Consider the following 14689-nt stretch of genomic DNA (forward strand, 5'->3'; position numbering starts at 1 on the left):
AATGTCACACCCTGCACTTCTCTAATGTCACACCTCTTTACACGAACCTGCACTATAAACCTACAGAGGGTGAGCGAGCATACTGTGTACTTTGCCACCTGTTTCTCCTGCCTCAGCACTGGCAAATGCCTGTTATTTGCCAGGCACTCTGTTAGGATCTTCGCTACAGCTCTTGTCTTTAAAACTTGGACTAGTAGCAAGATAGATGTGGACATTGAAGCAGGAGAGCGAGGGTCTTGTCTCATGGAGTCAAAGAATGAATCTCTTGGACAAAGGAGAGTGAAGCAATAGAAGTTCATTAAGTCAGGATACAGAGAAGGCTCTCAGAAGTGAGAGGGGTCCCGACTGGGTTGCCACTGGCGGCTTGTAGGGTTGGTCTTATACTGAAAGCCAACCAGGGTATCTAAATCCTTTTTTTTAACATCCTCATTTTATTTTATTTTTTTCATTGGAGTTCAATTTGCCAACATATAGAATATCACCCAGTGCTCATCCCGTCAAGTGCCCCCTCAGTGCCCATCCCCCAGTCACCCCATCCCCCTGCCCACCTCCCTTTCCACCACCCCTTGTTCGTTTCCCAGAGTTAGGAGTCTCTCATGTTCTGTCATCATCACTGATATTTTCACTCATTTTCTCTCCTTTCCCCTTTATTCCCTTTCATTATTTTTTATATTCCCCAAATGAATGAAACCATGTGATGATTGTCCTTCCTTCTCTGATTGACTTACTTCACTCAGCATAATACCCTCTAGTGCCATCCATGTAGAAGCAAATGGTGGGTATTTTTCATTTCTGAGTAATATTCTATTGTATACATAGACCACATTCATCTTTCGATGGACACCGAGGCTCCTTCCACAGTTTGGCTATTGTGGACATTGCTGCTATAAACATTGGGGTGCAGGTGTCCCGGCGTTTCACTGCATCTGCATCTTTGGGGTAAATCCCCAGCAGTGCAATTGCTGGGTCATAGGACGGATCTATTTTTAACTCTTTGAGGAACCTCCACACAGTTTTCCAGAGTGGCTGTACCAGTTCACATGCAGAAGAATGAAACTAGACCACTCTCTTGCACCATACACAAAGATAAACTCAAAATGGATGAAAGATCTAAATGTGAGACAAGAATCCATCAAAATCCTAGAGGAGAACACAGGCAACATCCTTTTTGAACTTGGCCACAGCAACTTCTTGCAAAATACTTCTATGAACGCAAGGGAAACAAAAGCAAAAATGAACTATTGGGACTTAATCAAGATCAAAAGCTTCTGCACAGCAAAAGAAACAGTCAACAAAACTAAAAGACAACCTACAGAATGGGAGAAGATATTTGCAAATGACCTATCAGATAAAGGGCTAGTATCCAAGATCTAGAAAGAACTTATTAAACTCAACAGGGGATCCCTAGGTGGCGCAGTGGTTTGGCGCTTGCCTTTGGCCCAGGGCGCGATCCTGGAGACCCAGGATCGAATCCCACATCAGGCTCCCGGTGCATGGAGCCTGCTTCTCCCTCTGCCCATGTCTCTGCCTCTCTCTCTCTCTCTGTGACTATCATAAATAAATAAAAATTTAAAAAAAATTAAAAAAAAACCTCAACAGCAGAGAAACAAAAATCCAATCATGAAATGGGCAAAAGACATGAACAGAAATTTCAAAGAGGAAGACCTAGACATGGCCAACAAGCACATGAGAAAATGTTCCGCATCACTGGCCATCAGGGAAATACAAATCAAAACCACAATGAGATACCACCTCACACCAGTGAGAGTGGTGAAAATTAACAAGGCAGGAAACAACAAATGTTGGAGAGGATGTGGAGAAAGGGGGAACCCTCTTGCACTGTTGGTGGGAATGTGAACTTTTAACATATCTATTGATACCACCATCAAGTAAGGACTAGAGATAACACCTTCGAAGGCTTACTTCCTTTCTGGGTCCCGTAATTCTTTGTTGGTCACAAGTAGCTGTTGTAACAAGACACCATCTCTGACACCCAGGACTGGATGCCCTCGTTTGTTTATGTGTGGTTTCCTTCCATCTCCACATTTTTGGGATTTTTGTGAGCCTTATTCCTTGGCCCCCTACCTAGCCCTGCCTGTCCCTTACTGAGACATAAATCACTTCACTTTTACCTATCTAATCCCAGATTGGTTTAGAGCTTTTGCCCTTGGTGAAAGTTTTCCTAACCATTCAAGGTAAAAGTTGATTCCACATTCCTCTGACTGCAGCCTGAACTGACTGATAAATACCATATATTTATCTTCAAGTTTTGATCATATTTTCATGTGCCTGGGTCTTAACCCACTTCTAGGTTACAGATTCCATAGGCAAAGTCTGACTTTAATGTATCTTTGATTTCTTTTTTTTTTAAAGATTTTATTTATTTATCCATGAGAGACACACACACACAGAGAGAGAGAGAGAGAGAGAGAGAGAGAGAGAGAGAGGCAGAGACACAGGCAGAGGGAGAAGCAGGCTCCATGCAGGGAGCCCAACGTGGGACTCGATCCCGGGTTTCCAGGATCATGCCCTGGGCTGAAGGCGGCTCTAAATCGCTGAGCCACCCGGGCTGCCCGTATCTTTGATTTCTAAACTCTATTTTAAAAGGAAGGATTAATTTGTAAAAACATATAACATGCCATAAAGAAATTTTAGCATTGGCTGGGGTGCCTGGATGGCTCCGTCCATCAAGTATCTGACTCTTGGTTTCAGCTCTGGTCATGATCTTGGGGCTCCAGGGGCTCCTTGCTCAGCGGGGATTCTGCCAAGGATTTTCTCTCCTGCTACCCCTGCCCCCTCATTGGTGCCTGCACGCTCTCCCTCCCTCTCTCTCTCTTTCTCTCAAATAAATCTTAAAAAAGTAGCGTTGGACTACCATATTTTTTAATATATTGCAATGTGGTCTGAGACCACATGTTTTAAAATATAAAAAATTAGGTTGGCACACAAATATGGCATGTCATTTGTTTTTCTGGATTTTTTAAAACCCTGGCACCAAGCTTTTTTTTTTCTTTTTTAAATTGAATTAATAATATTACTGTGACACCTTCCCCTTCATTAGTTATTAGCACAGGAAGGAAGCCTTTTGAGCATAAGCCAGGCCTTTAAAAGACACTAATAAAATATCTTGGTTGCTAGTACTTCAAGTTATGGGACTTGTTAAAAATGCCACAGGAAAAAAAAATAAATAAATAAAATAAAAATGCCATGGAAAGTAAGTGGTGTGAGCAGACTGAGTCCTGACTCAGGAGGTAGGAAACCTGTTCTACTTCTGGCTCAAGTCACTGGGGGGGGGATCTCTGATGTAGTCAGAAGCACAGTGAGCCCGGATTTCTTTGCTTTTCAAGTGACGCATCATAGCAGACGTGGTGGGTTATGGACACCTCAGATCCTTTCACGGGTGCCTCTCCCCCGGTTCCGATAGTAGAACTGCATCCATCTGTTTATAAATAGATAAATAGGCCAGGTGGCCAAACAACAGAAATTTATGTGCCCACAGCTTTGGAGGCTGGAAGTCCAAGGTTGAGGTGTTGGCACATTTGGTTTCTTCTGAGGTTTCTCTCCTGGGCTTGCAGCTGCCACCTTCTCTCTGTGTCCTCACGTGGTCCTTCCTCTGTGTGTGCACACCTCTGGGGGGGGCGGGGAGGGTGTCTCTGTCCATAGTTCCTCTCAGGAGGACACCAGTCAGATTGGATTAGGGCCCATTCTAACTGCTGCATTTTCTTTCTTTTCTTTTCTTTTCTTTTCTTTTCTTTTCTTTTCTTTTCTTTCTTTTCTTTTCTTTCTTTTCTTTTCTTTTATTTATTTTTTATTTTATTTATTTATTTATTTTATTATTTTATTTTATTTTATTTATTTTAATTTTAATTTTAAAGATTTTATTTGAGAGAGCATGCATGTGTACGAGAGAGCATGAGTAGGGGAGGGGCAGAGGGAGAAGCAGACTGAGAACCCACTGAGCCGCCCAGGCACCCTAACTGCTGCATTCTGACCTCCTCCACCCCATTAAGGCTCATAGGATCACATGAGTTAAGGCTTCAACAAGTGAATTTTGAGGAGACTGCAGTTGCGCACACAACATCTATTTAAAATAACCTTCATTTGTTTTAAATAGACTAGTATAAAGAAGAAACCGAAAATAGCCTCCCACCTAGTTAGTTAATGCCTATTGTTAAAGAGAGAGGGCTAAGTACATGAAAAGAGAATTCAAACTGTCTTCAGGATTATAAAAGGAAAATTAACCCTCTCCTAGCCCCTTCCTTCCACAGGGAGGCAGCCTCTTTAAATACCTTGACACAGATGTTTACTGTGCAGAGTCCAGGTGCAGCTTTCTCAGGTCTTAATGCATCACACATAATACAGATCTCTCTGTATCTGCACACCCTCCAGATTAGCCTCTTAAATGAGGCCAATTGTGTATGTTTTAGATGTAGCTTGTGACCTATTATTCATGGGCATTTAGGTTGTTTCCAGGAACCCCCTCCACCTCCATTACAAACAGTGGAGTTGGATTCTCTTTAAGAACGCATTATGGAAAGAACAGTAATGAGCCACCTCATAACAACAACTGGCATTTGATGCAGTGAAGACAACCTTTTTCACTTTCCTGCTTATTGGCCCTTACCAGTTGCGGTGAAAGGTATTTCAGTCTTTCTTACCCTCCAGCACCTGACCGTAGGCCTCCTAGGCCTGGGCCTCCTTCCTGCATAATGTGGAAGGAGGGGCTTCCCTCAGCAGCGTCAGGTCAGGTCGTATCACGCAGCTGTCCTTTCTCTTCAGGAAGGAAGGTCTATCTGAATCATTAACAGGCAGAAACTATTTTTAGTTAAGTAAAACAGTTTTGCTTTTTTTTTCCCTTTTTTTTTTTTCTTTTTCTTAAGTAAAACAGTTTTTCTTGTAAGAGTCGCTGTTTCTCTGCCCACGATGGCACATGAATCCTTTCTGGCTGCTTCCACCCTTTGGAGAGGGGCCAGCTTCCTAATGGAATGTAAGCAGTCTTACTGCTAATCAAGATTTACAGCTGAAACCAGGATAACCCGGCCGCTCATTGGATTTAGCCGACTCTCTAAGCTAGCAGCAGCAGCTCTTCTGAGATTAAGTGCGGTGCAGAGGCCCCAGGCCTGTTCTCCAGGCCTCCTCCTTCCTCAGGCCCGGCCTCTTAGCCACAGGTATCATCTGGCATCATTGTAGAAGCTGTGCCACAGTACAGATGTTCTCTGCTGAAGAATTACTTTCATTTCTGACTCATTTCAGGAAATGAGGCCGTCTATCAGAGGTGTTCTTCATTTTCAGACCCACGGAGAATTCATTTTCTCCTGGGATTTCTAACCACATGTGGGCAGTGCTTTATTTACCCAGATGTGAGAGAGAACAGTAATGAACAGCCCCTTTCTAAAGCAGGCCCAACTTCCCTGCAGAATCCAATGTGAAGACCCAGAGGAACTTATGCTCTTATTAATGTAAATATTTCTGAGGTTTTGGTTTTGTGATGCTTGTGGACATGCTGTGTGTATGGGCTTTGGTGCAGGAAAAATATAATTTAGCAGCAGATTTAAAAAGTAGTCTGGAGTGTTTCTAATTACTGTTTGTTTAGCTCACCATTGCCTTAATAAGTGGATTTAAGTAACCTTGGGGGTAGGGAATGTAATGTTCATATTATAGTCAGCCATGCAAATCAAATCCTAACTAAGTATTGCAGAGAACACACCATGGAGTCATTTTATACATATTCCATTGAATTTTAAATTTAGAACTGAGAGCCTTTTGGAATAGGCATTTTTCTACCTGTCAGGTGTCAACGTGAATTATTCATGTGTCCAGGATCAACCCCACTGTGTGCTACAACCCCATTTAAAATCCATCCCTGGGGGCGCCTGGGTGGCTCAGCAGTTGAGCATCTGCCTTCTGCCCGGGGTGTGATCCTGGAGACCTGGCATCGAGTCCACATCGGGCTCCCTGCAGGGAGCCTGCTTCTCCCTCTGCCTGTGTCTCTGCCTCTCTCTGTGTCTCTCATGAATAAATAAATAAAATATTAAAAAAATAAATAAAATCCATCCCTGGCTTTGACATTCAGTTCCCCTTTTGATACAGAAGAGAGGGAGAAACTTAAAAGCCTCTCTTCGCTTTCCCATCCTTCAATGGCTGTGATAGGAAATGGAGGGATTAAGAGGGCCTTGAACAGTGGTTCTCAACCTTGGCTGCTCTTAGGAAGCAGCCTGGGAACTTTAAAAAAATACTGATGCCTGGGTCCCACCCCCAGAGGTTCTGGCCTTGGCATTTTCAAAAGCTCCCCAGAGGGTGTTATTGAGTACTTGGGGTTGAAAAGCACAGCCTTGGGAGACCTCGCATCCCGTGGTTCCCCACTGCGGACTGGCATCACCTGGAAAGCTGTTGGAAGAAACACAGATGCCCCCCCCAATTGAAACCGCATTTCTGGAGGAGGGAGCCAGTATTTTTAGAAAGCTCCCAGAGGATTCTGATGCATAGCAAGGGTCAGGGTAAACTAACGTAATCTAACCACCCAGTATCACAGATGAGAAGAAATGAGAACTTGAAAGGCCAGATGGCATACTCAAGGATCCCAGTTGTTTCAGGAGCAGGTCTGGGACTCAGGTCTGACCCTCCTACCGGTTACTGTGCTGCCTGACGCCACCCTCTTTTATTTTGTCTGTTGTATTTATTGATGCTTCCTCATCCTTCAGGTGATGTTCCTGCCTCCAAGAGGCCTTTTCTGACTCCTCACCCATCCAGTCTGGGTAAGATGCCCTTCCTGTATGTTTGAACAGCACCCCCAGCTCCCCTCTGCACTGTTAGCTCCAGGAGCACAAGACCCTTACCCTTCTCGTCGTTTCTATAACTTGCTGGCATGTTGTAGGGTCCTAGATCATTTGTTGAGTTGAAACTCCCTGATTTTTTTTTTTTTTTATTCCTCTGTTAGTCTACATGGTTTGCTAAAAATAACCCATTTCTGTGTTAGCTTCCGAAAATAGCTTCCGATAGCAAAAGTAATTTCTCTTTGTAGGGCTCAGTGTCCTGTGGGGTCAAGATCTTATACACAAGGACTTCCCACCCCTATCCTCAGAACAGAGATTTTAGGAAGGGGGAGGCTTTTCAGGGGGCTTTTGATGCGAATGAAAACGAACTTTCTGTGAACTCACAAGTTGCTGAAGGTGCTTATAACATCCAGGGACTTTTGAATAACATACTTACAAGTGTGTGTGGTAGAAATGGAAGGGAGTATGTGGTATTTACCTGAAGACAAAAAGTGGTATGAAGAAAATAATGCTAGTTCATGGAAGTATGTTTTAAGGACTAAATTATCTCCTTTATCATACTGCATACACAACTCTGAGGAACCACATTCTCTTAGCATAGATGAATGAAATCTTTTGGCTTCTCCAGAGTCATGTGTCTTTTCAATTCATATTGATTAATTCAATTTGGGTTCAATTGATTAAAAAAAACTATCAGTCTTTTTCTGTTGTTGTTGTTGTTTGTTTTTTTACTATCAGTCTTTTGTTATCCCCATTGACTTAAAGATCATTCTTGATCAGTATCTTATTTTTATCTGAAAACTCTTTCCAAGTTTGCAGTATTTGTGTTTACTCTTAACGGCTGTACCAGAGATTTGTCTCAGGAAGGAGGCAGGCTGTACCAGCATCCCTTTAGCAGAGGTGGCCCGGAGGCCACGCACAGGGGTAACAGGACATAGCGGTTTTCCTGTTTGGAAGATGCGAAGCTCTTGGAGCTTAAACTGGGCTGAGCTGCAGGTTAAACATGAAGGCGATGGTAAGATGTTGCAGCCAGGAGAGAAGAATGACCAGAGTGTGTGGACTCACTCTGCAGTGTTAAGACATCATCGTTTCCTGCTTTACAATCAGGAAGGTGGCAGCGTGCAAGTGCAAGTGAGGCCACTTTGTGTTCGGGGGGATCTTCCTTAAATATTCTTATACATTTCAGGAGAAAGCGAAGTCACGTAGCTGGAGGTCAAGGGCAAAACATTTTAATATTATAATACTTTTGTTTATTCCGTGGGATATAAAGCATGAAGTTCGCATGACTTCTTTTTTAAGATGAAATATGAAATTTTAAAGAAGCACCTGGGTCCAGTCTCTCCTTTGCTGCTTTTTGGGTGAAAAAGGAACAGACCGGTGAAAAAAAAAAAACTTTTTGCTAAGTAACTCTATCATACTAATTTCAGAGGCCCGGCGGTACATTGTAGAAGAGAAGGGGGATGGGGGAAAGGAGGGTTTATTAACTATGTAAGACACAGTGTTCAGTGTCTCATGTTGTGCCGTCAAATCTTTACAACTGCCTTGCAAATTAGCACTTACACGTGTTCACATGTGAGTATATGTCTGTCTGTCTGTCTGTCTATCTACCAACCCACTAGGAAGCAGAGCCAAAATTTAAATCCAGGTCTATCTGATTCCAGGGTCCTTATAATTTTCTAACCAGCACGGCCTCTTACATCATGAGAGTGGAGAAATCTCCAGAAGGGAGTTTTACCGTACTGGTAGAAGCGGACTGACGTTAGCTGTCCTTACAGTTGTTAGCATTAATAGGTTATAAGCTTCCGTGACACAGTTAAAAGCATTTCTTCATAATGTCCTCTAAAGTTCTGACTTAAAAAATGGCACGTTGTCATGGCAGTGACACTCAGAGTTCCAGTGTATTCATTGTCAAGATTTAAAGAGGGGAAAAGGAATAGTCAGCAATGGCCATTTGGGGCCCAAACAATTAGAGCCTCAGGTGGAACTTTGCAATCTCTCTCCAAGCCATCACGCATTTGACTTGAGGGAGGCAGCAAAGCAACATGGTTGATAACTTGCACTTGGGTGATTCCTAGGTTTGCGAATCCTGGCTCTGTTGCCTGCTTAGCTGTGTGATCTTGGGCAAGTCACCTAATCCCTTTGTGGCCTTAGTTTCCTTTTCAATAAGGCGGGGGCATTAATAACTTGTTTAAACAACTTGCTGTTTTAAAAATTAACACAAGGCACATAAGGAGCTTGGAATATTGTGTGATACAAAGTGCACGGTAGATGTTGAGCTATTCTTAGTGGGCAAAAACAAGATGCTGCGTGACCCAGCAATTCCACTCCTAGGTGTTGACTTGAGAAATGAAAACCTGTGTCCACAAAAGACCTTCTAGCAAAAGCTTATAGAAGTTTATTCATAAGAGAAGCAACTCAAATGTCCATCCATTGTCGACTGGCAAATGGATAAACTGGAACATGCCCACCATGGAATAGCGGTTGAGTAGCAAAAAGAAGCAGATTACCGATAGAAGCAACAACATGGATAAATCTCGAAAGTGTTAACTCTGAGTCAAAGAAGCCAGATACAAAAGGCTGCATATGATTGGATGCCAGGTATATGACACTTTGAAAAGACAAAACTATAGAGAGAAATCAGCTCCTTGCTTGCCAAGGACCAGAAGGGAGTGGAGGAAACTGACTATGGAGAGGCAAGAGGAAGCTACGCGACTCTCTATTAGTCAACATGCACCGGAGTTGATGTAAACTTTTACCATATATATAGGTTAAACCTCAGATTTAAAAAAAAAAAAAAAAAAAAAATCCGGTGGTGCAACATGGCAAATAGGGAGAGAAAAAGGGGTTAGAAACAGTAATCAGAAGTTGCAGAAACTACAGATCCTCTGCAGTTTCAGTGGCTATGTAAGCTGGTGGAATGATTTCATTAATTTTCTTTTCCCAGGCTGTGAGTTGGAAAAACGTAGAAACCTGTGGAACTCTTCTGCCCAAGCATATCTGATTCTCCCCCGTGAGCATTGGTCGGCCACTCCATTTCTTTTAAGCCTCCCCATGAGAGCTGCCCTTATTTCCCAGTCACGGGGATCTCCTGGGTTGCTTTCTGGGAGAATCCTGAAGGAGCGAGGGCTGGCCATGTGATGAGGCCTTCATGGAGACTGAGCGTTGGTGTTCTGGATGAACTGACTTACTATTCCAGATTACTAAATAGCCTGAGTGCATTTGTGGGTAAGGAATGTTATCTCAGAGCATTGTTCATTCATCATGAGTCATGGAGGCCCTGGCCCCTTATCTTGGAGCTCTTGCTTATCTTAGCAGCACTGGGTACAGCTGACCACTCCCTCCTTCCTGAATTCTTTATTTGGCTTCTGTGATGCTGTTCTGTTTTCATTCTCCTTGCAACTCCCTTGTTTTTTCTGTCTCCCCTGCTGGATCCTCCTCTGCTGAGTCCTGGCCTCTAACTTTTGAGTGCCAGTGGCTTTCTTCTCTGACTGCTTCCCGTCTCGGCTCACTACTTAGGTGATACTCGTTTCCAGAGCTTTAAATACCATCTGTATGGCGAGGACTCCCATATCATACATATCCCCAGGCCCTATCTCTCCCTGGTTCTTCATCTGTTGGCTTAGACCAGTCACTTGGTTGTCTGCTGGACATCCCAAACATGGCACAGGCAAAACCACCTTCTCATTCATTTGTTTTCTAAACCTACAGGTCTTCCGTTGTTCCTCATCTTGGCAGTGACTCCATCCAGTTGCTCAGGCCCCCAAACCCGAAGTCTTCCTGGATCCCTGCCCTTTTTTTCACACCTCATATTAGACCCATTAGCATCTATCCCAAATCCAAGCACTCCTCATCTCCCATCCCACACCTACACCCAATCCCAGGCCACCACCACCACCACTTCTTGCTAGGACTTTGGAATCACTTCCCCAGCCCCTTTCCTGCCTCTACTCCTTACCTTGTGGTCGGAGTTCACACAGTAGCCATGAGAATTCTGTTTCCTACTTTTATACTATCCACAGTGACTCCTCTACAAACAATATAAAGTCCATATACTACACGGCCCCGCCACCTCCCTGTCCCCATCTCTTCTCTCTCTGCCCATTTCTCAAGGTGCTCCAGCCACACCAGCCTCTCACAGACCCTTGACATGCCACCCTCCAGCCTGGAATGCTGTTCTCCTCCTCCTCTCCACCTGCTCTCACCTCCCAAGCCCTTCCTGTCTGGGATTCTTGCTCTTGCACTTCACTCAGTTCTCCCTCAGACCTTACCCTTCAGAGCTGGCTGGCCTCCCTGACTCCCCTATCTAAAGTATCATGGTTACTGTCCATTCCTTCATCTGCTTCACTTGACTTCCAAGCATTTCTCTCTCCCTGAAGTTACGTCTGTATTTGTTTATTGCCTCTGTCCCCTAGTAGATCCTAAGCTGCATAAGAACAGTGTCTTGGCGCTCAGTAAGTGTTTTTTGAACGATTGAAAGAATAAGTGAATTAATGCTCAGGTATCCCTATATTAAAAATTAAAGAACCAAACACCTTCCTAAACCCGAGTGCTCCTCTCCATCTCTCACCCCATTTCTTGGGTCCTTCATTAAGACAGAATTTCTAAAATATTGCCTAGATCTACTACAGTTCTTCACTACTCATTTTTCTCTTTGCTCTGATCTGCTGTCTTTTCCCATCGCTCTTCTGAAATTTCTCAGGGTCACTCAAGCTCTGTGTGTTGCTGCTTCTAATAGATACATTCCTATCCTGTCTTACTAGATCCTGTGTTTAGTTTTATTATAGAGTGTAAGTTCCCTGAAAAGGGACTTTTTCTGTGGTGTTGTCTGTTCTATCTTCTGTACATAGTAGGTGCCAGAACTGGGCTTATGGTTATATGTCATGTCATGAGATGTTTGACATGAGTCTACACTTCCATTTCTTTTTAAGGGAAAAAAATTATTATTATTGCTTTTGTCATGGTGTCATATAATTATAACATTTACATAAGTAGAGAATTAAGTAATACAAGATTTGTTATGAAGAAGAGCAGCCTCTCCCCTTCCATTTTATGCTCCCCAGAGGCAAGTGTTTTCAACTTCAGCTGATATTTTGGTAATTACTTCTATGTCTTTAATTAATGTAATCGTATTGTTACTCATCTGTTTTTTAGTTTTAGGGATTATCTATTGATGAAAAAGTGAGTATTTGGCTGGGGTTCACCCACCCCCATTCCCCTCTTACACAAATTTCTCAACCACCATCCTTCCGGTTGTAATTCTGTTGTAATTTTGCTAAGATCAATATGCAGTGCTTACTTTAATACTTTCCAAAGATGAGCCCCGTAATATAGTTTAATTACTTTTCCTCTCAAGACTGCATAGCAGATATTTTTTTCTTATCTCTTCATTTTGGGTGTACTTAGGAATATATTCAACCTTAGACTCTACCCTAGTTGTAAATCTCTCAGTTGGTCAATCGCATCGAGAATGTACCAGATTCACCTTTCTGGGGAAATTTCTCTCAGACCCTCTGATCTTGTCTCTGCCTAGGTTGCTTCCTTGGCTTCTCCTTCACCACCCTCCTGAGGACTCCTTTTGCCTTCTTGTATTGGCGCCACTGATCTCTTGAAATGAATGATTTATTCTTTCTTGGTTTACTCTTCATTTTGGTTGCACAATCTCCAGTTCCTTATGGAGAAAGAGTGTAAGAAGAGAGAAGTTTGTGAGACGTGCAGGTCTGACAGTGCCTTTGTTCTCCCTGGCTTATAGCTGATGGCTTGACTATAATTCTTGGATAGAAATCATCTCTTCCCAGAATTTTGAAACCTCTGCCTTCCAGTGTTGCTCTTGAGAAGTTCTCGCCTTTTGGACTTAAAACCCTTTGTATGAAAACTATTTCTGGAAATTCCATAATAAAGTAGTTGGTGTAGGTCTGTTTGCATTTAATATGCCAGAAGCGCATCCTATTTGCTATGCAAATCCTGTCCCCCTCCTACTTATCTTTAAAGGAAAAGCAGTATCCTTCAGTTTTGGGAGAAAGATGTCCCTCAATTCTAGAAAAAAAAATGCCTTTCAATTTTGGGATATTTCTTCCATTTATAATCACTGCCCCTCCATTTTCTTTGATGATGAACACTCTATTATCTGGATATTGGCTCTCTTGAATTGGCCCCCAAACTTTCCATCTTTCCTGTTTTCCCTTTCTGTCTTTCCATTCAACTTTTGTGGACATTTCCTGAATCATATCTTTCAAGCCTTCTATTGAATTTTCAATCTGCCATCACTTTAATTTCTAAGTGTTTTTTTTTTTTTTTTTTAAGATTTTTATTTATTTATTCATGAGAGACACAGAGAGGCAGAGACACAGAGGGAGAAGCAGACTCCCTGAGGGAGCCTGATGTGGGACTCGATCCTGGGAGTCCGGGATCATGCCCTGAGCTGAAAAGGCAGTTGCTCAAACGCCGAGCCACCCAGGCGTCCCTAATTTCTAAGAGTTAATGTTTTTATTTCTCCCACTCTCTCTCTTGCTTTGATAATGTCTTGTCCTTATTTCATGAGTGTACTTTTCTCAGATAGCTGAAGATGCTATCTGAGATTTTTGTTTTTTTGTTTTTTTAAATTTCTTCATCCTGTGATTTTCTAAGTTGCTTTGCTGTTTCTCTGTTAGATGCTTTCCCTAATATCCACCAAGTCTTGTTATTCCCTCCTGTTTTAGATTAGCTATCTAAAAAGATGACCAGAGGTTCTTTGCTGGCAGATTGGGTTTAGCTTCATTCGAGGCGGGGCTGCTTGTTTTTGCTTTGTTTAGGAAATCCTGATGTGTTTTTAGGTTGTTTGTTTGTTTGTTTGTTGAGCTGACCAGATCCTCCAGAGAAAAGATGACTAGTAAGAAAGCCAAGTACAAGGCTGGGGTATTTCAACATTCAGCAGTAGTATTTTGTGTAATCTCTCTTCAGTGTGAAATCCCAGTCCTCAATTATGCCTCGAATCCTCTGGTCCAAAGATCCTTTGTTGACTCTTTTCAGGGAATACATTCTCGGTCTTTTCCTAGATGGGGTCTGGGAGTTCAAAGGCAGTTACTTTCTCCATGGAGTGAGGGAGAGAATCTGGGGGTCTTTCTACTTCTTAAACAGATTTGCAGCCAATTCTCTGCCCACCTTCACCTCCAGTTCCAGAGGAACCTGGTGCTGCCAGTCCCTCAGCCTCTTGAGGGTTTATCATTTAAATGACATTGCTTCTAGGTAGTCCTAGTTTTGGATTGAGCTTTCTCCAGTCTGCTTAGCTAGTCTCCACTTAACTACTTGCTCTCCATCTTCCAAAATTGTGTTACCATCTCTTCTACTTTGCCCTTTTTATCAGTTTATGTCCCAGTGGTGTTTGAGGAGGAAGCAGGACTCAGCGCAGGTGTTTAGTACTCCACCTTTATTTATTTTTAAGATTTTATTTATGTATTTATTTGAGAGAGCAAGAACAGAGCGGGTGGGAGGGGCTGAAGGAGAGGGAGAAGCAGACTCCCCGATGAGGGGCTGGATCCCAGGATCCTGGGATCATGACCTAAGCTGAAGGCAGACACTTAACTGACTGAGCCACCCAGGAGCTCCTAGTACTTCCACCTTTAAATGAAAGCCTCACGTGACATGTTTTTCTTTGTCATTTGTGAGGCATTTGATCACACTGTGAAATGGGAGTTCTTTGTAAATTGTGAATCCATTTTCACTGGCTTTAGTTCTTCCCTTAGATACTGTTGGGGTTGAGTACAGTGGCAAGTTCCCTGAACCAGGAGTTAGGAAGCTTGGGTCCTCTTCCCAGATTTAATACTGAATTCTGGGCATCCTCTCTCACCATGATCTTTGTTGTGCCCAAGATTGCGAATCCGAGAAACCACCAAGGAGCCAACACCGATGCAAGAGCACGAGGGTTTATTAGCAAGCTCGAG

General features: G+C 42.9%; 1 protein-coding gene across 2 annotated transcripts in view; it reads left to right on the plus strand.

Annotated features, from left to right (window-relative positions):
• ANO6 (anoctamin 6) overlaps positions 1-14689 on the plus strand; it is a 189967-nt gene that overhangs the window by 42497 nt on the left and 132781 nt on the right. The window contains exon 2 of one of the 2 annotated variants that reach the window (XM_041735628.1): positions 6702-6755. The exons of the other annotated variant lie outside the window; for it this stretch is intronic. Within the exon in view, the coding sequence (XP_041591562.1) occupies positions 6702-6755 (54 nt within the window). The remainder of the gene's footprint in view (positions 1-6701; positions 6756-14689) is intronic. 2 annotated transcript variants of the gene reach the window in all.

Source organism: Vulpes lagopus, chromosome 21, assembly GCF_018345385.1.
Source record: "Vulpes lagopus strain Blue_001 chromosome 21, ASM1834538v1, whole genome shotgun sequence".
In the NCBI taxonomy this organism is placed as follows: domain Eukaryota; kingdom Metazoa; phylum Chordata; class Mammalia; order Carnivora; family Canidae; genus Vulpes; species Vulpes lagopus.